The 27718-nt window shown below is 39.4% G+C and overlaps 1 protein-coding gene across 5 annotated transcripts in view; it reads left to right on the top strand.

Annotated features, from left to right (window-relative positions):
- The first annotated feature begins 6976 nt into the window (after window positions 1-6976).
- Window positions 6977-27718, top strand: part of LOC138742405 (protein FAM124B) — a 56348-nt gene continuing 35606 nt past the window's right edge. For 2 of the 5 annotated variants that reach the window (XM_069896739.1, XM_069896740.1), the window contains exons 1-2: window positions 6979-7306; window positions 15351-15379. In XM_069896739.1, the coding sequence (XP_069752840.1) occupies window positions 7230-7306; window positions 15351-15379 (106 nt within the window). In that variant the 5' untranslated portion in view covers window positions 6979-7229. Of the gene's footprint in view, window positions 7307-15350; window positions 15380-15826; window positions 15895-19658; window positions 19761-27718 lie in introns of all 5 variants that reach the window. The other 3 variants (XM_069896742.1, XM_069896741.1, XM_069896743.1) reach the window with 3 other exon arrangements.

Here is a 27718-nt window from a genome sequence, read left to right as displayed (position 1 = left end):
TACTGCTTATTTCCCTTCTTGTACTGATGCAAAAAAACTTAAAGATCTCCACTTCTCATTAGTCTGTTACGGAGACCAGAGGACGCCAAAATCCAGCAGCAATAGATAAGCACCACAACACAGGGTTACTTAAACAAGTAATTTTTAAATTATACTTGAACAAGAAAACAGAATTAAACTTTAACTTATTACATAATCTACTTACTTAACCTACCTAATCCACTTCATTCCCCCCCCCCTCCTCTAATGTTAAGCACAGGTGTATGTAATGTATATTTAAGATTAGAATATTTCTTTGGATCACAGTCCAATTTCACTGGTTGCAGGCAATTCTTGTACTGTGCACAGAAGTTCACCAGGCATTGATGGTTACCACTCAGGAGGGTTCTTGCTGGTTTTCAGAGGGAGATTTCTTTTCCAGGACACCCGCAACTGATTCCTTCTCAATCAGTCTTGCTTACGAAACTTGCCCCCTTCAGGGTTCTCCAGATGATTCTCTTTCTTTCAGGTCACCTTTCAGACTGCCAGTTTTTTCCTTTGACCAGGCAGCCCTCCCAAGTATGCCAGCTTGTCCCTCTGGAACGGATTTCTGTCTCCTTTCTCTCTGTTTCACATCCTCGCTCTCTGAGAGCAAAACTGTTCTGAGTCTGCCTGCAAAAATCAGATACTCTCCCAGGCAAGCTGTATGTTGCAACTTTGTTGTTCTTTTTGCAGAAAGCATTCTGCAAAAATTCTGTGTTTTGGAATGTGTGTGAGTGTGTGAGCTGCTCTAACAATTCCTCCCAAACCACCTCAAAATACTCTGTCACACTCATAGATGACTACTCTGATCTTCTGAGAGATCACTCACCAAGAAAATTAATAGTTCTTAATATTTTTGTCACATTACCAGAGATATCCAGGAAATATTTTGATCCTTTCAATTTTGTTTGTAATTACTGTTTTTTTTCATGTTGCTCTTCCACAATGATGGCAATAATATTCACTTGAATTAGAGTTCTGGACAGTTTTGACAGATGTCTATAACAGCCCCAAATTTGTAAACAGCCTTTTATGTAAAACGTACTAGTCATGTTAAAATGAAAGTTGCTTGATTTAACCACGCATTCTTGAAATATTATGGTAGTATTTGAATTCTTGTCTGTTGCAATGTAGTAGGGGATTGATCAGTTCTTAAATAGAACTGTTTCAACTGCCAATCATGAAAACATGGTTAGAAGGGATTTTGACTTTTTAAATCTTTTTTTTAATGGTTTGCATTTGAGAAAGCACTGAAGTGTTGGAATGTGAACAGTATCAGCCATCCCACATTTTCCTTGAGAAGCTGGTGTTAAGAGTTGTTTTGAACGGGGGGGAATCTTGAAAATCGAGGTCAGTATGCTTCTTGAAAGAAATAATGATTGACCAGAATATAAAGGTTAGGGTTATGACTATCCTGACTTCCAGAAATCTAACTTTACCAAAATTCTATAATTCTTCAACAGCATTTTTCAAGCAAGTAATAATGATATTTCTTGGTATTCATTAATGACTTGATATGGTATGTTTTCCAGAAAACATGAAATATTGTGGAAAATAAAAGCTCATGAGGTAACATCAGCATGGACAGAAATTGGGTGGCTTGAGGCTATGAGTTGTATGGCTCAGTACATCTTTTATACAATTTTTGTTAGACACTGGAGATGTGGTTAATAAGTTTGTTGATAATGCAAAGACAAGTGGGAAAGTAAGTTATAGAAAACATTGTGAAAAGTACAAAGCGAGAAAGGGGTACAGATAATGAATGGACAAAAACTGGCAAATGGAGTAAAATGTGGAAAAGTGTGAAATTATACTTGCAGGAAAATTTAAAAAGCACATTATCTAAAGATGAAAGATTGCAGCACTGAGATGCAGAGAGTTAGTCTCATTTGTATGATTTCAACAATGTGTATTCATGTGCAAATTTTTTTTTAAATTCCAGAACTTAGATCCAGTAACACCTAAAGTTCTTTTAGGCTACAGAACTGAATAGTTTGTGTTTCATGTGTTTGTGCTTCTTGGAGATAGAATTTACAGGCTTTTGAAGAGTACTTAATAAATCCTTGGCATATTGCTGCATATGTTTTATGAATAGTACCTTGCAACCGTGATGCATTGGTAGTAAAGGATGGTTGTTAAAGTGGTAGGTGGGGTTCTATCAGGACATTACCGATGCATTCTGACTGGTGCTACTGTGTTGGCTATTAAGTTGGAACTGGGCAGGATTCTGATTACATAAGAAGATAGTGTTTATTCATGAAAACCTGCTTAATCAGTGCAATACAACAGTGTGAGGGATTGGCAGTGTCTGTATATGCAGAAGTTCATTATTGCAGCAGTTTTAGCTACAGGATGTGCTTGCCTGTGCCTGGTGTTGAATTTCTCCTACAATGTGGTGAGTAGAGATTAATTGGATCATGAAAATTGAATATTTTTTCAATGCTTCAATAAATCAAAAGTAGCTACATATATTAACATAGAACATTACGGGTCCTTCAGCACATGATGTTTTGCTGGCCAATGCATATCTAAAACGTTCATTGAAAATAATCAGAAGCCCTTGGTTTTTGTGAAATTTACAGGGGTTTTAACCAGTTGTCATTCTCGCCTTGTATATTGGTTTCATTAGGTGCAGTCGTAAGATATAGCTAATATGCCAACATTTGCAGATTTTACAAGGTGTGGAATGTTCTGCTAAAGATTAGAACCACAAGAAAGCCTTGCTTTTTGTGTCAGTGTGTATCTACACAAATGACACTAAGGTTGGAGGTCTTGTGAATAGTGTAGAAGTTGTAGGTTACCACAGGATATATTCAGGGTGTAGAATTGAACCAATGTAGAAGTGACCAATGGAGTTCATTCTGGATCAGGGTGAAGTGATGCATTTTGAAAGATTGAACATGCAGGATTCTTAACTGCATGGAAGGACAGAGGGATCTTGGGGTCAAAATCCAGAGATTTCAAAGTGGCTGCACACGTTGATGATGTAATTAAGAAGGCTTATGGTATTCTGGGCTTCATTTGTCTTGAGCTCAAGAGATGTGAGGTAATCTTGCAACTCTTCAAACTTGGTTAGACCACACAAAATATTCTATTCAGTTCTGATTGCCTCATTACAGGAAGCTTATCCAGCTTCAGAAAGGCTGCAGAGGAAATTTACCAGCATCTTACCTGGATTGGAGAACATGTTTTATGAGGCATGGTTAACAGAGGGCTTTTATCTTCTGATCAAATAAAGATGAGAGGTGACTCAATTAAGGACTACAAGATAATGAGAGGTGTAGCTAGGGTAAATAACGAGCACAATTCTTCCTGGGACAACAGTAGCAAATACCATAAGACATCTGTATACTTTAGCGGAGATGTCATGGTAGGTTTTCTTTATCCAGAGTAGTCGATTCCTGGAATTCATTGCCGGGGGTGGTGGTGGAGGCTGGTACAATAGGAACATTTAAAAGACTCTGGCACATGGATGAAATAAAAATAGAGGTTTATGGATGTAAAGTACAGAAGGATTAGATTATTGAGTAGGTTTATGATCTGTTGGCACAATGTGGGCTAAAGGGCTTGGACTGTGCTGTGATTCTGTATGACTTGTGCCTTCTGTGTTAGGTTTTTATCTACCTCCTGTGAAAAGTTTTATTTTCAGATTAAAATTAACAAACCCTAATTTTCTTTCTCTTCAATTATTTCAATCATTAATATGAGCAGTACCAAGAAGTTTTGATTTTCCAGGAAGTAGAAATTATACCCTTTATTACAGAGGGATATTGAAAGATGAACAAGAATGGCAGATGAATTACCCACCAAAATAAGTGGATGAATTGAAGAACTGCTTAAATGATGAAAATCTGGGAGCAGTAAAGCACTGAGGAGCATTTTTAAACATTTAGAGGATTAGAATGTAAAACTGAAGGTTTTGTAGAACAATTCATGTTATATATCTGTATGTATGTTGTATGTCTTCAGTGTGGATTGCCTCGGAAGATAGATTCCAATGGATGAGGGATTCACAAATCATCTTGGGGCGCCAAGGGTTAAATTATGAAGTGATTACATAAACCAACCTTGTATTCCTATCATTAGTAATATAGATGCAGCTAGTCTGTCCTGAGATAAATGGGGAAACCTACCTGAAGAATACTCATGAAAAATTATCACATTATGGTAGGTACCAGAATTACTCAACCAACTTTGGAGGCTTCCCAATATTGAAATTAACTAATCTGCTCTAAAGTGATGGAACTATTTGTCTTGGGGGGGAGGGGGATTGAAAATTGAATAAAAGAATTTTTGAGGTGTAGCAAATAAAGCAGTACATGTTTACAAAGCATAAAAAAGTTTTAGTTGAATAGAATTTGTTTTAATATACTTGTTATACAACACTGTTGGTAACTACAAGCAGTCTACGTTTATTAAGATATAGCAGACTCTGTTTAAAATACATTTAATGGAATTATATCAAAGTCATATACATCAGGAAAGATCCGAATCAGAATTTTTAAGCAAGTCACGAAATTCAGTATTTTGTGGCAGCATCATATTCAGGAATCTGATGGCAGTGGGGAAGAAGCTGACCTTGTTCTGCTGAGTGCTCGTCTTAAAGCTCCTGTACCTTTTTCCTGATGGAAGCAAAGTGAAGAGGGCATGGCCTGGGTGATGGGGGTCTTTGAGGATAGAGGCTGCTTTTTTAAGACACCGCCTCATGTACATGTCCTTAATGGAGTGAATTCTGGTGCCTATGATGTTGCAAGGCAAGTTAACAACCCTCTGGAGTATTGTCCTGAGAGTTGGCGGCTCCATGATGCAACAAGTCAGAAGGCTCTCCACTGTACATCTAAGTTTCTGAGTCTTCGGTGACTTAAAGAATCTCCTCAGACACCTCAGAAAGTATAGCTGCTGGCAAGCCTTCTTCGTGATTGTGTTGACATGGAGGCCCCAGGACAGATCCTCGGAGATATTGACACTCAGGAATTTGAAGTTCTTGACCCTTTCCACTACTGAGCCCTCGATGAGGACTGGGGCGTGTTCCCCTGACTTCCTTCCTGAAGACCACAATTATCTCCTTGGTTTTGGTAACATTGAATGCAAGATTGTTGGTATGAAACCACTCAATGGGCTGATCTGTCTCCCTCCAGTATGTTTCCTCATTGCCATTTGTGATGAAACACTGTGGAGCTCTCAGATGTGAACCTGAAGATTGACTGATTAAAATCTTGAAAATTGAGTATGTTCTTCAGTTCATGGATAGAAATGCTTCCACTTGCATGTAAAACCAAATTAAATCTTGTGCATAAGGCTGTCACAAATCCAATTGGGAATTTAAAGGATATTTTGTTACCCAGAATGTTAAAACTGTATCAGAAGAGTTGTTTGAGGCTGATAGCATATATAGCAATGTGAGGGCCAGATTGGCTTATGTAAGGGTAAAAGGAGCAGCATGTTAGATGAAGAATGGAAAAAGGATGAACATTAGAGCCACTGATCCGTAGGTCTTTACTAATGTGCTTCAAAAATGGCTCCTTAACTGGCTAATACCAGTGTACAGCATAGCTGAAGCTAGTAATGTTTAAGGATATTTGATTTTTTAAGGCACTCCTATCACAGAATCTTTATCGGGCATGTGACAGTATTTTGAGGTGGCTTGGGAGGAATTGCTCAAGCAGCTTCCACACACACATTTAAAAACAATTTTTGCAGAGGAGCAACAATGTCGGCAATGGCAGCAGCTTGGTTGAGAGAACACGTGATCTTTGCAGGCAAGGGATAGAACAGCTTTGGTCTCAGAGTGGGAGAGAAGGAGTCACAGAAATCTGTTCCAGAGGGACAAGCTGGCAGACTTTGGAAGGCTGCCTGGTCAAAGGAGAAGACTGTCAGTCTGAAAATGACGCAAAGGAAAGAGGATCATCTGGAGAACCCTGAAGGGGGCAAGTTTCGTGAGCAAGACTGATTGAGAAGGAATCAGTTGCGGGTGTCCTGGAAAAGCAATCTCTCTCTGAAAACCAGCAAGAACCCTCCTGAGTGGTAACCATTTGCCTGTTAAACACCAATGCCTGGTGAACTTCTGTGCATCGTCCAAGAATTGCCTGCAACCGGTGAGATTGGACTGTGATCCAAAGAACTTTTCTAATCTTAAATATACATTACACACTCCTGCACTTAGCATTGGGGGGGGGGGGGGGGGGGAATGAAGTAGGTTATGTAATAAGTTAAAGTTTAATTCTGTTTTCTTGTTCAATTATAATTTAAAAACTACTTTTGTTTAAGTAACCCTGTGTGGTGGTGCATATCTATTGCTGCTGGATTTTGGGGCCCTCTGGACTCCTGAACAGGCAAATGTGACCATTTGTGTTGGGTTTGACTTCAGTAATTTGGCATGACTTGAAAGAATTGTAGTCTTGCTGGAGATGGCTTTCATAATCAAATGGATTATTCTCAACCGCCACAATTAAGAACAACAGGTTAGTTTGCTGTACGTTCTTATCAGTCGTCATGAAACCAAAGTTGTACACAGTTCTCTCGCTGAAACCTAATATTTTGCCCCATCCTCACTCCCTGTCCGGCGCCTTGGCCATTAAAGGGGATTATCTACGTGTTTTCAGCCGCCCAGTCGAACTCCTGTTTTTGGTGATCTGGAAACATGCACGCCAAGGTCCCCTGTACAGTGTCGGATCACTTTGGATATCTGTTTACCTCGTCCAGTGTTATTCTGCCCCTCATCTGGATAACTGCGATCCCCTCCGTTTTGTCCAAATCCGACATAACGAAAATCTTGCCTAAGACTTTCACTCCTTGAAATTTTCCTCGACCGAATTAAACCAACTTTGCAAATTTTTCTTGGATTTCCGAATCAATGTATCAAAAGAGTTAAAAATCCATGGAGACAGCACGAAATGTGCCCTCCTGAAGGGGTTCAATAGAGCCACCACTTCCTATTGCATCATGATGCCTGCCTTTAATATTTCGGGTTCCGTGTTTCCAGTCCGTTCACTGCGAAGACAGGCTCGGTTTCCCCGTTCCTCGGTGAGCAGCGGCGAAACATATGCCTTGAATTCGGGGAAGCCTCCTGTCTGTCAGGGCTGGTGACGTCAGTGGGCGGGGGATGTAACCATGATCAACCTGCGGGGAAACAATGAAAGCGGAGCTCGGAGTCGGGCCACTGCGAACATCGGTCTCGGGCACAGTCTTCAAAGCTGCGCAAAGGCACCATGATGAGGACGACGACGAGGAGGAGGAGAAGCGGCGCCGCGGAGGATTGCGCCGACTCGGGAGCTGAGACCGGAGGGTGAGTGGATGCCGTCCTCGACTCTTAACTGGGGCCCTTTGTGGTTGAAAGGCAGCAGGGGCAAGGAAGGCGTCTGGTTTCACTGTTTCCAGGCGGGGCACCACGGAGGGGGAGGGGAAGCAACCATCAATAATAAGGCTGCTGTCAATGTGGGAACAGAGTCGTTGTCGAGATTGCTCGTGGTCGTTGAGCTTGAGCTCGCCCGTCCAAAACTGGCATGTAACTCAAAGGAAGGTGGCAACATGCCTCTCACAATGCGTCTCTCACCCCGTCCACAAACTTTCTGTGCCTATTGGAAGGCTGGAACAACAGTGAAATGAACCGAAGCTTTGGAAGATTAGAAAGAAGGGACTAACACATGGTGTATGCACACAGATCATTTGGTGGGAGAGGCTGGCTTGCAGGAGGTTGCTTTCTTCGGGAAACTGGAGGTAGGCTGCCGTCTGAACGCCAAGTTTTGTAAGGCAATGAACTTTAAGGAATTCTAATCTTCAACAGGATCTACCGTGCAGTGGAGAAATCTGCGCTTTTGTCTCGGACCTAATTTCTGCCCCTGGAAGGATTAAACGCCATTCATTGTTCCCAAGGCAAAATGCCTTGGCTTATGTCAGGGTAAAAGGGATGAAGAAAGGAAAAAGGATGAACATTAGACCCACTGATTCCATAGGTCTTTACTAAGGTGCTTCAAAAATGGCCCAATGTGAGCCAACTTGCATCGCGCGTCTCTCCCGGGAGTGTCACCAGAGATCAACTTTCCACTTGATAATATTACCGAGGAGTATCGATTGGAATGGTTTTCCTTGCTGGGCGGTTGTGGAAATAAAAGCAATGCATTGTCGGCAAAATCCAGAGTAAAGAATAGAAAACTAAATCAAAATCCAGAGTAAAGAATAGAAAACTAAATCAAAATCCAGAGTAAAGAATAGAAAACTAAATCAAAATCCAGAGTAAAGAATAGAAAACTAAATCAAAATCCAGAGTAAAGAATAGAAAACTAAATCAAAATCCAGAGTAAAGAATAGAAAACTAAATCAAAATCCAGAGTAAAGAATAGAAAACTAAATCAAAATCCAGAGTAAAGAATAGAAAACTAAATCAAAATCCAGAGTAAACAGTAGTTGTCCTGGTAACGCTTAAGAATTTGCTTCGGCCAGTCCGCTGCGAACTGGCCCCTGTGATTTTTGCAACTTATCTCTACACTCGGAGAACATATTCTTCGAAGGAAGACATTCCTTGGCGAATCCATTGAATCGCCCTTTCGGAGTTCATTGTGTATACATTTTGGATCGAATTGTATTTATTTCTATTTTTGTGTTCGCAATGGAGCTTTTGATGTTATTTTTCTGCTATCGAAAGTTGCGTGATAATGTAACAGATGATTTATGAAATGTGTCATTGCAAGAGATTAATTTCCCATTTATTGATTAGAACTTTGGCCAACGTTGCTTGACCATATTCAAGACACAGATTAAATGCCTTCACAGTGTTGAAATGAATAAACTCTAGCAGTTATGGGGGAGGTTTGAATATTCAAACGGTGGAACAAAACAGCACATAAATAGGCCCTTCTACTCGGTGCCAAACTTTTTCTTCTGAGTCCCACGGTCATTGCCCCTGGACATTATGCTCCATGCTCCTCCCATCCATATGCCTGTCTACATTTTTTAATGTCAAAATTGTGTGCATTTACCAATTCAGCTGGCAGCTCCTTCCACACTCCCATCATCTGTGTGAAGAAGTTCCCCTCTCATGTTCCTTTAAACTTTTTTCATCCTTAACCCAGGTCCTTGATTATTTTTGTCTCAGCTAACGTCAATGGAAAAAACCTGCTTGCATTTATTCTATCTATACTCATCATATCTTTGTGTACTGTAATGCACGTTGAAAGAACCAAAGACTTGTTAATCCAAACCAAGGCTTTTATTAACTAAAAGACTGGAGCATGTCACAAGTAGGTCAACCAGTCCAGAATGACCTGGTCTGGCTAGGAGCAATCCTTTAAGACCTGCCAATAGGTGTGGCTACACTCTCAGCCAATCACAGTCATCCTACACTACCATCTGTACATATGTACATCTACACATTGGTGATAGAATCTGTACTATCACATGTACGTCTGTAAAATTTCCCCTCATTATTTTGTGCTCCAAGTAATTAAATCCCAACCTGTTTAGCCTTTCCCTGTGTGTCAGTTCTTCAATTCCTGGCAACATCCTTGTAAATCTCCTCTGCACTCTTTCAATCTTATTGATATCTTTTCAGTAGTTAGGTGACCAAAACTGCACAGAATGCTTCAAATTTGTCTTGTACAACATCTTAACATCTCAATCCTCCATACTCAATGTATGATTTATGAAAGCCAATATGCAAAAAGTGCTCTTTGCCATCTGTGATGCCACTTTCAGGGAATTGTGTAGAATTATGTATCTGTATTCCCAAATCCCTCTTCTATCACACTCCTCTGTGTCCTACCATTTACAGTGCATTTCCTCCCTTGGTTTCTTCTTCCAAAGAGCAGCACCTCCCATTTGTGTGCATGAAATTCCATCTGCAATTTTGCAGCCCAATTTCCAGCTGGTCCAGATCCTTCTGCAAGCTTTGAAACCCTTCTTCACCTCCAATCTTGTAACATCTGCAAACTTGCTGATCCAATTTACAACATTATCATTTGGATCACTGATATAGATGACAAACAACAATGGATCCAGCACCAATCCTTGAGGCACACCACTAGTCACAGGCCTCTAGTAAGAGACAATCATCCACTACCACTATCTGGTTTCTTCCATAAAGTCAAGGTCTATTCCAATTCACTATCTGACCATGAGCACTGAGTGACTGAACCTTCTTGACTAACGTCCTATGTGGGATCTTTCAAAGGCCTTACTAAAGCCCATGTAGACAACATCCACAACTTTCCTTCATCACCTTTCTGGAAACCTCAAAAAACTCTAGGATTGGTAAAACATGGCCTACCATATGCAAAGACCTGTTGACTATCCCTATTTAGTCCCTGTCTATTGAAATACTTGTATGTCCGATCTTTTAAAACACTTTCCAATAATCTACCCCATCACTGGCGTTAGACTCACCGGCCTATAATTACCCATCTTATATTTAGAGCCTAAACACTTGAGCCACTCTCCAAACCTCCGGCATCTCACCAGTGACTAAGGATTTTTAAAAATATATCTTCCACTATCCCTCCAATTTTATACTCTAGCCTCCCTCTTAAGTCTTAGGGAATACCTTGTCAGCCCTTGGAGATTTATCCACCTTTATTTCCCTTAAGACAGCAAGTACCTCCTCCTCTTTAATCTGTATAGGTTCCATGAGCTCACAGTTTGTTTGCCTCATTTCCATAGTTTCCTGAGTAAATACAGATGCAAAAACCTATTTAAGATCTCCCCTTTTTTTTGTGTGGCTCCATATATATATAGCTGACCACTTTGTTGAGGACCAATTACCTTGCTAGAGGACCAATTACCTTACTATCCTTGTGCTTTTAATATGCGTGTTGAAGCCCTTAGGATTTTCCCTCACCTTGTCTGTCAGAACAACCACAAGTCTTATTATGCCCTCATGATTTCATTCTTGTTTTTTTTTCTTGCATTTTGTATACTCCTCAAGTACTGCTTTTGCAATTTGTTACCTTTACCTTGTGTTCTTGTGGCATTTTTTTATTGTAAAGAATTAGAGCAGATTGAAAACAAACTAAGGTTTATAGGACTTGAAATGTCATTAAGCAAATATTAAGTAGACAACCATGGAAAAATCTTGTGCTGGACATGCATTTTATTTTCATCTTTTCACCAATTCATTTTGCTGTTGAGCAAATGGTTTTTTTTAAAATAAATATTACAACCTTGTTGTAAGGTTTTTCTAAAAATAAAATAAAAATCATGATCATTCTGCACGGGACTGGTCCTTCACTGTTTGTACCAATCAAGCACCCATTTACCCGAATCTCATCAATTTCCTCCAGATTCTACCACTCACCTACACAGTGGTGGCCATTTAAGTACCAAAATGCTGAAGCAAACCACTGAGTGTGCAAACTCCACATAGACAGCCATGATTTAAACCAGGTCACAAGCTGTGAGGCACTAATCCCATGAGCCATGCCAATGTGTGATTTGCCTCCGATTATTTTTTAAAAAGGTAATATTAAAGTCCGAAATTGAAATGTGAAATAAGTTAAATTTTGATTTTTACCTACAAAAATTATTAGAGATGCAAGAACTATCTAATGTTCTTTCTGCTTAAAAGAAACAAATAGAATGTTCATATTTCGTATTGATCTCACCATTCGCACAGAACCAAAATGAGATTATAATCAAGCTCAGTATGCAGAAGGTGAGCAATGATCAGTTCGTTAGTAAAGTCTTACTTGAGACAAAAACTGTTGTTAACTTTGAAGTACAGTATGTTCCTCAAATGGGCTGAGCAGTCTTTCTGATGGGGATTTCACTTTCTGTCTTTCTGATGAGGATTTCACTTTCTGTCTTTCTGAGGAGGATTTCACTTTCTGTCTTTCTGAGGAGGATTTCACTTTCTGTCTTTCTGAGGAGGATTTCACTTTCTGTCTTTCTGAGGAGGATTTCACTTTCTGTCTTTCTGAGGAGGATTTCACTTTCTGTCTTTCTGAGGAGGATTTCACTTTCTGTCTTTCTGAGGAGGATTTCACTTTCTGTCTTTCTGAGGAGGATTTCACTTTCTGTCTTTCTGAGGAGGATTTCACTTTCTGTCTTTCTGAGGAGGATTTCACTTTCTGTCTTTCTGAGGAGGATTTCACTTTCTGAGGAGGATTTCACTTTCTGAGGAGGATTTCACTTTCTGTGCAGAGAACAAAACAAAGGACTCTACATCACCTTTGTTGACCTCACCAAAGCCTTCGACACCGTGAGCAGGAAAGGGCTTTGGCAAATACTAGAGCGCATCGGATGTCCCCCAAAGTTCCTCAACATGATTATCCAACTGCACGAAAACCAACAAGGTCGGGTCAGATACAGCAATGAGCTCTCTGAACCCTTCTCCATTAACAATGGCGTGAGGCAAGGCTGTGTTCTCGCACCAACCTTCTTTTCAATCTTCTTCAGCATGATGCTGAACCAAGCCATGAAAGACCCCAACAATGAAGACGCTGTTTACATCCGGTACCGCACGGATGGCAGTCTCTTCAATCTGAGGCGCCTGTAAGCTCACACCAAGACACAAGAGAAACTTGTCCGTGAACTACTCTTTGCAGACGATGCCGCTTTAGTTGCCCATTCAGAGCCAGCTCTTCAGCGCTTGACGTCCTGCTTTGCGGAAACTGCCAAAATGTTTGGCCTGGAAGTCAGCCTGAAGAAAACTGAGGTCCTCCATCAGCCAGCTCCCCACCATGACTACCAGCCCCCCCACATCTCCATCGGGCACACAAAACTCAAAACGGTCAACCAGTTTACCTATCTCGGCTGCACCATTTCATCAGATGCAAGGATCGACAATGAGATAGACAACAGACTCGCCAAGGCAAATAGCGCCTTTGGAAGACTACACAAAAGAGTCTGGAAAAACAACCAACTGAAAAACCTCACAAAGATAAGCGTATACAGAGCCGTTGTCATACCCACACTCCTGTTCGGCTCCGAATCATGGGTCCTCTACCGGCACCACCTACGGCTCCTAGAACGCTTCCACCAGCGTTGTCTCCGCTCCATCCTCAACATCCATTGGACCGCTCACACCCCTAACGTCGAGGTACTCGAGATGGCAGAGGTCGACAGCATCGAGTCCACGCTGCTGAAGATCCAGCTGCGCTGGATGGGTCACGTCTCCAGAATGGAGGACCATCGCCTTCCCAAGATCGTGTTATATGGCGAGCTCTCCACTGGCCACCGTGACAGAGGTGCACCAAAGAAAATGTACAAGGACTGCCTAAAGAAATCTCTTGGTGCCTGCCACATTGACCACCGCCAGTGGGCTGATAACGCCTCAAACTGTGCATCTTGGCGCCTCACAGTTTGGCGGGCAGCAACCTCCTTTGAAGAAGACCGCAGAGCCCACCTCACTGACAAAAGGCAAAGGAGGAAAAACCCAACACCCAACCCCAACCCACCAATTTTCCCCTGCAACCGCTGCAATCGTGTCTGCCTGTCCCGCATCGGACTTGTCAGCCACAAACGAGCCTGCAGCTGACGTGGACTTTTTACCCCCTCCATAAATCTTCGTCCGCGAAGCCAAGCCAAAGACAGTAGTTCCTCAAATGGGCTGAGCAGTCTTTCTGATGGGGATTTCACTTTCTGTCTTTCTGATGAGGATTTCACTTTCTGTCTTTCTGATGAGGATTTCACTTTCTGTCTTTCTGATGAGGATTTCACTTTCTGTCTTTCTGATGAGGATTTCACTTTCTGTCTTTCTGATGAGGATTTCACTTTCTGAGGTGGATTTCACTTTCTGTCTTTCTGAGGAGGATTTCACTTTCTGTCTTTCTGAGGCGGATTTCACTTTCTGTCTTTCTGAGGAGGATTTCACTTTCTGTCTTTCTGAGGAGGATTTCACTTTCTGTCTTTCTGAGGAGGATTTCACTTTCTGTCTTTCTGAGGAGGATTTCACTTTCTGTCTTTCTGAGGAGGATTTCACTTTCTGTCTTTCTGAGGAGGATTTCACTTTCTGTCTTTCTGATGAGGATTTCACTTTCTGTCTTTCTGAGGAGGATTTCACTTTCTGTCTTTCTGAGGAGGATTTCACTTTCTGTTTTTCTGAGGAGGATTTCACTTTCTGTCTTTCTGAGGAGGATTTCACTTTCTGTCTTTCTGAGGAGGATTTCACTTTCTGTCTTTCTGAGGAGGATTTCACTTTCTGTCTTTCTGAGGAGGATTTCACTTTCTGTCTTTCTGAGGAGGATTTCACTTTCTGTCTTTCTGAGGAGGATTTCACTTTCTGTCTTTCTGGGGAGGATTTCACTTTCTGTCTTTCTGAGGAGGATTTCACTTTCTGTCTTTCTGAGGAGGATTTCACTTTCTGTCTTTCTGAGGAGGATTTCACTTTCTGTCTTTCTGAGGAGGATTTCACTTTCTGTCTTTCTGAGGAGGATTTCACTTTCTGTCTTTCTGAGGAGGATTTCACTTTCTGAGGAGGATTTCACTTTCTGAGGAGGATTTCACTTTCTGAGGAGGATTTCACTTTCTGAGGAGGATTTCACTTTCTGAGGAGGATTTCACTTTCTGTCGAGGATTTCACTTTCTGTCGAGGATTTCACTTTCTGAGGAGGATTTCACTTTCTGAGGAGGATTTCACTTTCTGAGGAGGATTTCACTTTCTGAGGAGGATTTCACTTTCTGATGAGGATTTCACTTTCTGACGGTTACTGCTGTTGGATTTTGGTTCAAAGTAATCCCTTGCCCCCTCCCTTCTCCTCAACATGAATGTTGTTAAAATGGCTTAGTTGAGCAGTTCATCACCAAGAACAATTTTAATTAACTTTTTTTTAAATATAGATAATGCATTGTACAATCACATTAACATGGAACCTGAATGATTTTTTTAAATATTTCCTTTACATTTGAAATGTAAGGAATTTAATGTTCAGATTATTTTTTGGGACGAGATATAGTTTGCTTAATGGATATATAATGGATTAATATACCATTTAAATTTAAGCATGTACAAATAATGTTGGTGAATAATTTCAAAGCAAGCAGATCCTTGCACAGAGAAGAATAGCTTTTACCATATCATTTACAAATGCCAATTTTGCAATTGTTTTTAATTTTTAAAACATCATTGTAATTGGTTATGAGATTGGCAGAGTAATGGAGAATTAAATGATATGAAATTGATTTTTTTAAAAGCCAAAATCGCCTGTGCCATGCACCTATCTAAAATCTCAGAATAAATTGATTTGAGCATCTTTTATTTAATGTTGGTGCCAAAATGTTTAAAACCAATGTACTAAATGTAATATTTCCCACTCAGTGGGAACACAGTATGTTTAATGTCATCGTCCTTGTATTGAGCATTATATTCTCCTTAATTTTGCATTAATATTATTTCTTTGCAGATCTGATTCCAGCAGGATGTCTTCAAGTAGTAAGTACAGATTACATTTATGACCATTGTATCTTAACATGTGCTTGCATCCTTGTGAAATATATGAGGGAGAGAAAACTTGCTGTTGAAGGAAAAGAAGGAACCATTATTGTTGCCTGCAGCTGTAAAGTGTAAACTGGTATGAATTCAGGATGGGGGGGGAGGGGGGAGTGGTGGTGCATGATGGGGAGTTGTTACAGAAACCTCTGTCCTCATGGAATCTTTCTTCTGCTTGGTTCTTTTTTTGTGTGTACTAGCGTTGATGCACTTCCAGAATTGAAGATGTTATGCTTTGAATGTTATTTATTTATATATAAAATAAGTTGGTTTCGGAATAGATTATTTCATTTATTTGCAATGATAGCAGCAATAAAATTAGCAGGATATTTCAGTGCAGCATTTTTCTGATGCATTCATTAACAGCTTGCTTATATATCCTGATCGTAGAAAAGAGAAAATTCTCATCATCCATGGTCCTTGATTTTTCACTTGAATCGTCATTACCAAATCATAAGGTGAAGCTCCTGCCATTCTCCTATGATTAGGTTTATCAGTGAAATAGGTGGTAGAATTGGATGGAAAAAATAATGTGCAGTACTTTTATTGATGTTGAACTCACTCAAGTGTTTAGATGAGGAATCTCATCTGTTTGAAATGGTTAGAAAATTAAATGCCAGCATCAGTATTCTGTGTTCTGTTCGAATGATCAAGCAAAGAAAGGGTGCAGTTTATTGGAAGTAAATTAACTTGAAACCACAAAGCTAGTGGTGCAGTATAAAGTATTTTTGTTGTACAACATCCAACAAAAATTGTCTCTGGATGTAACACCAAACATACCAATCTCTTACTGGTGCTGATCTTATCCTTGCTGATTCTCAATCAGATGTGCTCTTAGCTTTAGGAGAGGTTTTAACTTGAAGCCAAAAAGACATTCATTTGGAGCGTCTTTTTCTGGCTTCTCTTTTCCCCCGTCAGTTACAACACGTAGCCTAGCAGTTCGTGTCGGACTACATGAATGGACACTGGGGTCCCATTCTAATTTTGGTCGCAAGATCAATCATAGTCCCAAATCCTATTCCAGACTCTCCCTGCAGACCACTGTAGCAAGAAATGCATCATGAATACCTAAAGCTACTTTTTTCCCCAGATTTGTTGAATTGTAGGCTTTTTATTAAAATTAATGATATGATTATGGAAATATTATTAAATTCCTGGTATTTCTGAAATGTAATCAATGTTTGGCAAAATCAAAAGTCATTTGATTGTTCAAATAAATACACCACTATACGCATAGGCACTAAAAATACAGCAGATATAAAAACGTAGAAGACAATCCAAGAGTGGAGCATACTTTCCGACGACATTATAGAGATGATCTACGAATATTTATAATATTCCTAAAGAAATTCTGAGCAGAGGATCTGCATATAGCATCTTCAGTCGTTAAAATATACTGGAGTCCAGGTATGAATCACTCATCAATTTTTTCTTGTTATGATAAAAAATCATAGGTGAAGGCAATAGCACCTACCATTGCTAATGGAATATTGTTTCTTATTTTTTTATTCTCCTTTGTTTTTTATAGTAATGAAAGCAAATTATATTAGCTGCTAGTTTACAAATTGCTCACTAAAAATCATTTAATTTATTAAAAATAGGCAAAATATTTAACACATATAAATGGTAATGGTATATAGGTTCATGGTAGATTTGTCATATTACTGGGATGAAGAGGCGTCTATTAAGCATATTAAGGAAAATGGGGAATATAATCCAGAAGGTACTGTATTACTGTTGTATGTTGAAGGCACAGAGCATTTTCCATCTCCAGATGTTCTTGACAGTTAGCTTTCAATTTCAACTATGCCAATGTTGATGAGAGCTAAAGGGTAGGGAAGAATATGCAATGCAATGAAGAATCGCTCAGATGCAACTGAAGGTGGAAGTATGTCAGTTTTTCAAGAAAATGGAAGGGTGTTTCCTTGGCTAAAAGACATTCAACCTGATCTACTTGCTAGGATGTCAAATTCGTTTCTTGTGCACAAAATAATCTGGGGATTATTTATATCTAATAAAATAGAGAAGTACACTTAAGATGTCTTAAAATAGTTAATAGGAACTCACAGTTCTGTATAACTATTTATAGCTTGTAAACATTAAACAACACTTTAAATTTCACTCTTGTATAGCACGAAGTTTAAGTTATATATTCGGAGATACTTGTGCTGTTAAGTTGAACACTTCTACAGGTGTACACGTCTCGTTCTATCATTATCTTGTATGGAGGTGGCAGTGCTCAGGACAAGAAAAAAAAATTACAGAGGGTTGTTAACTCAGCATGAGACATCACAGGCACCAGACTTTACTCTATCGAAGACATCTACAAGAGGCGGTGTCTTGAGAAATCAGCCTCAATCCTCAAGGACCCCCATCACCCAGGCCATTCCCTCTTCACTGTGCTACCATTAGGAAAAAGATACAGGAGCCTGAAGACAAGAACTCAGCTGCACAAGGACAGCTTCTTCCCCTCTGCCATCAGATTCCTGAATGATCAATGAACCACAGACTTTGTCTTTTTTTCTTGCATTGTTTATTTTGAAATGTGGTTTATAGATATGTTTGCACTGTGATGCTGTCACAAAACAACAAATCATGACAATAAATTCTGATTCTGTTGTGATGCCTGTGAGTCATTTTCATAGCTGCCTTTAACTCCCATCTTCCTTTGGTCTAAACAAAACCACTAAAACTATTTAGGAAAATGAAATAACCACATTAGTTTGTGGCTTTAAGACTGAAGTAAAATATTAAGTTTGGAATGATAATGGAGTCAATTAAATTTTTTTTTACCATTTGTGAAAGAGTGTTTTCATGAAGGTATCTCACTGATTGGAAGTAAAAGAATAATAAATAGTAACATGTCTTTTGTTTGCAAACAGCAACTGGCAGATATCCCAGTAATAATAACCTCCAAAATGTCTGCATGCTCTTTGTGGCTTTGAACTGGTCTATAAAATTTTGCTGATACATGCAGTTCTTCACAGATGGTGACTGTATAATCACTTTTCCATTCTACACCATTGCGATCCACACTGTCTGAAAGAGAAATACAAAAATTATTGTTCTAATTTGTATAATCAGAGGAAAAAACTTCAATATTAGAAGATATGATTGAAGTGAGATCAAACTGTCTATATTTTTGTGCCAATGTGCACATTTTTTTCCCCCATAACTCCATCCCATCCTAACTTTATAAATGCATTATAACCACAAAATTATTTTAATGGTTAATAGAGGGGAAAAAAAATCTTTATCCCTTAAATGCAAATGCAAGCATTCACAAGGCTAAAGCATGGCTTATTGCCCAGTATCAGTTTACAGACACGCACTATATACCAAAGGTGATCTGTTATGAATTTTGCAACATAACAAAACTACGCTTTTGAAATAAAAATTGAATTTTGATTGTTCAAAATTGTTCCTGATTTGGATCTCAAAGACTTTATCTGTTGGAGTAATTTAAAACTCTATTTTGAAATTGATCCGTGCAGCATTTTGCCTGCATTTTAAATATAAATATACAGTAAATTTATTTAATGCACTCCAAAAATTTAAACCCATTCATATTGTAATTGCAATGTCCCCATGATACGATCATCTACAACTTTTGCTGCCTTGAAAAAGCAGCCAACATATTAAAAGACTTATCCCACCCCAGTCATGTGCTCTCTTCACCTCCCTCCTGTCTGGGTTGCCAAATTGATGATGCAGGGTGACATTTTGTTAAGCAGCAAAATTGGCCTGCATCCAATTACTAAATCAAAACTTTCCTGTTTTGCTCCATCTAGTCGAATGGTTATCATATAAAATCACAATGCTGGAATCTAAAAATAAAAATCAGAACTGTTGGAAGAACTCAGCCAGTCAAGCTCTGCCTATGGAAGGCAAACACAGAAGTCTAGAGACACTGTGAGAGACACTTAGCAGGTCAAGCAGTGTATTTTATACTATAGAGCAAAGATAAAGATACATAACCAACATTTTGGGCCTGAGCCCCTCAATGATTAGAGAGGGCTCAAGCCTGAAATGTTGGTAATGTATCTTCATCTTTGCTCTATAGTGTAAAATACACTGCTTGACCTGAGTTTCCCCAGCATTGTGTATTTTTACTTTTGTCTATGGAAGCTTGTTTTAGTGAAGGTCTTTCTTCTGAAAATGTTAATTGATGCTGCTTGACAAATTCTTCCAACATTTCTGTTTTTGTTTTGACTAATGCTAGGCAGTTGAACATAGATATTGTAGTGATTCAAGAAGATGCCCACTGTCACATTTGTGGCCCGAAATGTGAAGTTAATAAAACATCGAACACAAGTTTTATCAGGTAAACTTCTCAGTGTCTTTATTTTCCAGTTTCCTTTGTTCTCCTGCTTGTGCTCTTATCTCTCTCTCTCATACCACGTGACTTCCAGTACATCTCATACATATTCATTATCATGACATCCCTCCTTTAATCAGAAATAAACTTTACCTTCACTTACCAATATCCATCAGAAACCTACAAACATCGTAACTAATGATAATACTATAACTCAACTACATAAAATTTACTTCCTACAGCACTTATACATGCACTTTATGATATAAGATTAAAATACTGTCCCAAAGTTCTTATTAAAACTATGGCACAAAGTCTTCGTATCGTTTGGGCGCTTTCTGGTTTCGTTTCGGCCTGCCTGCGATATTGTCGTCGCTTCTCAGTTGTTCACTCTCAACGTCGGAAATACTGCTCGCCACAGCTTCGGGTGTTTCTGGGGCTCTAGTCACTTCATCAGGAGTGCTGGTAACTGCCTCTGGAACATCATCAGGTCTCTCAGTTTCAGCATCTCGTATTGGCCTTTCAACCTCTTCGCTCGATGTATCTCTGGACTGGTACCTTTTTACACCTGATATATTTCTTTTATACAGGACTCCAGTCGGAGACTTGACTGTCACCATACTGCCACTTCTGGATACGACAGTATAGGGTTGATGGTAATAAGGTGTGTCTAGCTTACCACCAGTTTCATGCCTCACTAGAACATTATCTCCTGGCATGATGTCTGAGTACTTGGCTCCGCGTTTCGAATCTGTGTACAGCTTTGCTGCACCTTTCTTTTCAGCATCGTGGTCCCTCATCTCCTGGTCGTCTCGGATTTCCTTTATTTCTGGCATTTTTGTGTGGATTTTTCTCCCAAAAAATGCTTCTGCAGGACTTTTTCCAGTGGTTGCATGAGGCATTGCTCGATAGACAGCCACATAAGATAGCAGTGCTTTTCGCCAATTTTGTCCTTCAGCGTGTGCAATCCTCAATCGTTTTTCAATGGACTGATTTTGTCTCTCTACTTCTCCGTTGGCTTGCGGCCATTTCGGAGTTACTTTATGATGGTGGATACCTGTGGTCCTCATGTATTCCGCAAATGTCTCTGAAATGAATTGTGGACCATTGTCAGAGTATAATGTAACAGGTAATCCATATCTTGCGAATATCTCTGCTAATGCTTGTATTGTTTTTTCAGTGGTTGTGGACTTCAACACCACGTACTCATAGAATCTGCTGTAGTAATCTATCACTACCATAATTGATTCACCCGTCGGTAAAGGTTCAAGAAAATCAACAGCTACGTCGATCCATGGTCCTGTCGGGAGTTGCGTACTCCGGATCGGTTCTGGCGGATTACTCCTACTTGTGATTTGACATCCGTGACAAGTTTTAACAAATTTCTCTGCATCTTTATCACAACCTGGCCACCATACCTTGGTCCTGAGGTTTTGCTTGGTACCAACAATACCTAGGTGTCCTTCATGCGCTAAGGATACGATCTTCGGTCTCAATCTTTGCGGTATCACCAATCTGCAACCTCTTAATACACACTGTCCGATGCAACAAAGTTCGTCTCTAATGGGAATGTAAGCCTTGTGAGTACACTTGTCCCATTGTCCACTCTGTATGCATTCTCTTACTTCCATGAGTTCTGGATCACGTTCGGATTCTCTCTCGACTTCCTTTGTAGTCACAGCTTTCGGTGTCGACTGAATAGCTATGAAGCGTACAAAGCTCTCTGTTTCTGTTCCCAATTCTGACTTGGATTGTGGACCACCATCCTTCACCAATCTGGACAGCGGATCAGCAAAGTTTGCTTTCCCTGCAATGTGGATTACTTTATATTTGTAGGGTTGTAGTCTGAGTACCCATCTCTCTATTCTGGCACATGGTTTGGATCTAGGTGCATAGATCACCTCTAATGGCTTATGATCTGTGATGAGTTCAAATTCAATGCCGTATAAATATGCATGGAACCTCTCACAGGCCCATACAAGTCCGAGTGCTTCTTTCTCTGTCTGAGAGTATCTTCTTTCCACATCTGATAACGATCTGCTGGCCATAGGCAATGATTCTTGGTCCTCCATCATGCATCTGGACCAACACGGTTCCTAAACCAACCGGGCTGGCATCCGCTATGACTTTGGTTGATGCCGCCGGATCGTAATATCCAAGAGTTTTTGCATCTGTCAGGCTTTGCTTCAGCGCTGTGAACGCTTTCTTCTGCTCAGATCCAAAATGAAATGGTACACCTATCCTGGTTAGTTTCCTTAGTGGTTCTGCCACTGTAGCGAAATTAGGAATGAACTTTGCACAAAAATTGACCAATCCCAGGAAACTCCTCACCTCTGTTGCGTTCTGAGGTGCACGTGCCTCTGCAATAGCTTTCACCTTGGCCTCTGCAGGGTTTAGTCCTTCCCCTGTAAGTCTGTGTCCCATGAAGTCCACCGAACTGGCACTTGTTTCCGTTCACGGTAAGGCCTGCCTCCTGTAATCTAGATAGTACACGCCTCAACCACTATGTGTTAGAAAGTCACCGTCTGCACCAGCCATGAGGAAATATTCCAGCCCCAAAAGTACTGAGTCAAAGAGAAAATTCTTATCACCTTGAAGTTCTCTTTAATCCTCTGTAATCTTCTTTAGTCTTTAATTTTCTTCAAGCTTCTTTCATCCTCGTCGCCAATGTCACATTTGTGGCCCGAAATGTGAAGTTAATAAAACATCGAACACAAGTTTTATCAGGTAAACTTCTCAGTGTCTTTATTTTCCAGTTTCCTTTGTTCTCCTGCTTGTGCTCTTATCTCTCTCTCATACCACGTGACTTCCGGTACATCTCATACATATTCATTATCATGACACCCACTACCATCTTGTCAAGTGGCATTTCAGGTGGGGATTTGAATGGTCATTCATGACTAACAGAAAAAATAGTTTTGTTTGTCAGGGGACAATTATCCCAGTCCTCAGACATTAGTTATCTTTAACTGTTTCATCATTAATCTCCTTTCCATCATAAAGTCACAAGTGAGATGTTTGCAATTTTCAATTCCTGTGGGGGACTCAAACCTGAGAGTGATACATTTTTGGAGTCATTAAGTCATGCAGCACAGAAATAGGTTTCTTAGCTCACTGAGTCGGCACTCTCATTTCATTTTTCCCATGCAAATGTAAATTTTCCTAAATTTTAATGCTCACAATAAACTAGAGGCAGATTGCTCAATAAACCTAGCAGCCAACTAATCTTTGAGAGGTGGGAGCCAACCAAATTTCCAGAAGGAAATCTACACCGTTTCATTGATGATTCAAACTCCAAACTGAAAGCAGCACAGATAAGGACAGAAACCAGGTCACTGGAGTGGACGCTGCAGTTCGACTATTTGTGCCGTTGTGCCACCGCGGCTCAACTGGAATTGTGGTAAAATGAGACTGGGCAGATAAGTAGACTTGAGTTGGAGAATAAGACGTTGGGGCACTATCTATTGAAGCAGAGAAGGAGGATGAAGGTTCTTTATCATTTACCATTTCTTGTGTTTTCGTTGACTGCTACTGTAGTATGACTGGCGCCGAGTAATATATGGGCAAAGAGGTGGAAGATGAAATACAGTGTTGGAAAGTGTACAGACATGCACTTTGGTACAAGAAATAGATGGGAAGACTATTACTTAGATGGGGCAAAAATTCAAAATTCAGAGGGAGTCTCATGCAGAATATCCTAAAGGTTATCCTCTAGGTTGAGTAAGTGGTGAAGAAGGCGAATGCAGTGATGACATTCATTCTAGAGGAATGACGTACAAGAGCAAAGATGTAATGTTGAGACTCTTTAAAGCACTGTTGAGACCTCACTTGGAGTACTTGTGCAGTTTTGGGCACCTTATTTGAGAAACGATATTTCAACATTGAAAAGGGTTCAGAGAAGATTTACTAGAATCGTATCAGAAATTAAAGGGTTAGCATGTGAGGAACAGCTCTTGGACTGTACTTAGAGTATGCAAGGATGACGGGGAACCTCATAGATGCACTTCGAATGCTGAAAGGTTTGGACAGAGTAGATGTAGCAAGGATGTTGCCCATTGTTGGGATTCTTGGATAAAGGCATAATTTCAGAATAGAAGGGTGTCAATTTAAAATACAGATGAGGAAAAATTTATTTACTCAAAGGGTCGCCAGTCTGTGGAATAGATGGCTGTGGAAATGAGGTCATTGGGTTTATTTAAGGCTGAGATTGACAGGTATTTGATTAGTCAGCATCAAGGGTTACAGGGAGAGCCGGGGAATGGGGCTGAATGGAAGGATGGATCATGTCATGATTAGAATGGCAGAGCTCATTTGATGGGCCTACTTCTGCTCCTATGTTTGTGATATAATGTTCTTGTTGGAAGCACTCCTCACGCATCCTTTCCTCTGATATCAAACCACTTGTCCCCACTGCAAATATAAAAGATTCCTCCTGTCAAATTGTCAATTGGTGCCAAATCTGGCCTGGTGCAAAGTGTGAATTTGAAATGGTGAGAATGGTGCAAAGCCAGAGTCCATATAATGACATAGAAGCAAACTGCACCTTCAGGTTCTTGGAAAAGCTACTTTAACTGGACTGTGAAGTCGATAATTTTGTGTTGACCAGAGGAAGCCAGTAAATGTGAGGAGAACCTGACTACCCAACCAAGCCAAAAGGCCTGCCGACTAGTGCGGACGTGGGTGGGGTATCTGAAAATGGGCTTAGGCTCGAGTGGGATTCGGAATGGATGTGATCAGACAAGGTTTTAATTTCATATCTCTAGAGTTTATTAGGGTGCTCACTCCTTTGAATCAATGGCAAAGGCTATCATTCATTCTGGTCTGTCTTATCCAACAATTTATTTTAGGTTAGTTTGTTTAGAATAGTGTTTTAACCTCAGCCAGGCAGAATCCCTGAAAATGTACAAAATATTTCAAAGAAAGCTGATTTAATTAGTCAAAAGAAATAGTTGAGCAACAATTTGCAGGTGAATCCTAAAAAGAAAATTACAATGACTCGTGAAGAGGGAATTATATTTTATGGTGGCAACTTTCAAACTTTTGCAATAACTTATTTTTCTTTCCCTTTAAAAGCAGAATTAAATTTGAATTATTTTGGAAATTTACTTTGAGCTTGCAATCAGTCAGGATTTCCTGATTGCTACTGCTGTAATGCAATAACTATTTTCAAAGACCTTATCAGCAGGTAGCAGCAGAGAAGGCATTGATCCAACTTCAGGCCTGGTCAGTCTCAGTTACATATCAAAGACTTGCAGTGCAAAATGTCTGAGAAAATATTTGTTTCATCAAGAAACATGCTACCTAAAAATGTTCATGATTAATCAGACTTTTCACTAAGGCAGTGACCTGGAAATAATTTTACATGTGACCATTTTTGTTAAAGGGATTTCATTGTTGGAGCTCCACATTTTTTAATAATATTTTTATGTTGAAATCTAGATTACATTCTTTGTTTAAAAATGAGGTAACAAGATTTTTTTTAGCATTACCACAAAATCACTCAATCAAATCTTCACAGGGCTCAAAAACTGCAGGACTGTCATAGATAACTAATTCTGATCAGTAATTACAGTTTTCTAATTCTAAAGCAAAGTTATAGTTTTGTATTTGAATTAGGATGTGCAGTTTACATGACATTCCTATATTATACTGAGTGTAAATAGTGGTTGTCTTGTAGGTGGTAGAGAGTGAAATAAGTTGTTATCCAATGGTGTATTACAATACTTATGTCTCCCCTCAAGAAAAATCCACAACCATAGAAATAATTCAAATATAAATAACCATTGTATAGATCAAGCTTTGTTTCCATTTAAGCCATGGAATCTAATTAAAAAGTTGACCTATGGAGATTTGCAATATCGGTGAAATGCTGGAAAGTTGTAAAGTTCTTTCGATTGAAACTGGGATCTGTTTCCTTTTCTGCTTTGCTGCCACCTCTCTCCAGATCACGTGCTGCCATGGTTTTGTTCAAGTACTTTACACTGGACAACTAAATTAAGATAGATTTTAATTGCTTTATTGCTCCTTTGTCTTATCCCTTTATAAAGTTCATCTGTGTGTGCACAAAATACTGTGTCCAGAATATTAATTGCTTTTGGCAGGCTAAATATAAAGTTGCCACCTCCATTAGCAAATTAAAACACATAATGATGAAGTGTAATTGGCTCCAGATTATTCCTGAACCAAATTATTCCTTATTCATAAGGCAAGAATGTATAAATGGGGTCAATTAATAGCCTCCTTCTGAAAGCCAATGTAGTCCAATAACCCAATTTTCTTTACGCACGTCATTTCCCTTCTACTTTTTAAAAGGTTGTTTTTTATTTTATATTTTTTAAAAGGTTCGTTACAGAGATTTTAATTTTAAAAAAACTGAATGGCTAACTGAAAAGAATTTATTAAATCAGAGGTTGATTTTCTTTTCAAAATATTACAGAAAGGCTTCTGGAACTAAACTGATTTTTACATGAAATAGGTGTTGTGAAATGTCATAAAGTTGATATAAAGCATCATATATTGTGACATTGGTATAGTATAAATCCCTGTTCTCATTATCATTCTTTTGTCTTTTTACACTTCTCTGTGACTTGCCTTCTACCTCTTTGCAGTTTGAAGGTCCATAGTATTCCCGCAGCAGAGGGATTGACTACATTTTTTTAAAATCGCTAAGATTCCCCTTCCAGTATATCCTTCCCCCCCCTTTTTTTGAATACTTTATTTAAAATTTAAAAAACCATGATACATAAAGTTAATAAACAATTAATACAAAATATATAATATTAAAATGTATACATGGCATAAAACAAAAACCCTTCTATCCCCCCCTTATCCTGTAAACCCTCCCCCTTTAAATACCCCTTACCTAAAACCAGTCGAAAACTTCCCTCTAACTACCCTCCCTAAAAAGAAAATAAAAACAGAAAGATGTAAACTATAATGACATAGATTAATATCGTGGATTAAGGCACTTCCACCACACCAAGGCAGAAGTATTCAAAATCTTAAACCTATATAATCCAAAGGGCTCCAAACTTCCCAATTTAAAATAAATTATCTGTTAAATTATGTTTTTTTTCCCCCATTGGTATTCAAGATCTCAATTCTTCACTCATAGGTTCATCTCTGACCTTTTCTTCTATTCCGCTATTCACTAGTGTATTGCACTGAACGTAATCTTAGTAATACAATTGTCCTGGCTTCAAGTTGCAGCGCCTCACTTTGCCTATCTTGTTGGTAGCAAAGCATAAAATACAAGATCAAAGTTCAAATTTATTGTCAGAGTACATACATGATCTCGCAAATAACCCTGAGATATTTTTCCTGCAGACCAGGCAGGATAACTACTTACTTACTGGTAATGCAAAAAAAACTCAAGAAAAGATACAAATAAGAGAGATGTAAATAAAGATAGAAATGTAACTGAAATGACTGCACAAATAAATATTCATTAATAAATAGTGAGCAAAGTAAGATTTTGTAAATGAGTCTCTAATGAGTGAAGTGAACCAGAACTTCTGACTGTTTTCCCAGCCCCTTTTTAAATGACATAGTTGACTCTGGAAGCAGAAGGCAATCCAGAAGTGCCTGTACATTTTCCTACCACCTCGTTATTTTTCACTATTACTCTGAGACTCTTGCTCCTTCACACAGTGATCTTGGCTCCAGTAGTACAACCCAAATATTTTCCTGCAACTGAAGAAATGTTTCTGGATTGAGATAAACTCTAATGTCTTCCTGGCTACCTTCTTCCATCCCTTCTGCCTGATGATAACTCATTCCTCATTTAACTGCAATACTTTGAGTTGTGGGGTAATCATCTTTTTTTTTTAAAAAAAAATCACTATCCATGTAGCTCTCAGACTTACGGTTGCAATGTAGATTCCCCCATCTGGTGCTCAAATTCTGAAAACTGGTTCTTGAACTGGCAGACCCATGGCCCTTTCTGCAGACATTGTCATCCAACT

This window comes from Narcine bancroftii, chromosome 9 (assembly GCF_036971445.1).
Source record: "Narcine bancroftii isolate sNarBan1 chromosome 9, sNarBan1.hap1, whole genome shotgun sequence".
NCBI lineage: Eukaryota > Metazoa > Chordata > Chondrichthyes > Torpediniformes > Narcinidae > Narcine > Narcine bancroftii.
Note: the sequence above shows the minus strand (reverse complement) of the source record. Positions and strands in the feature narration are given on the sequence as shown.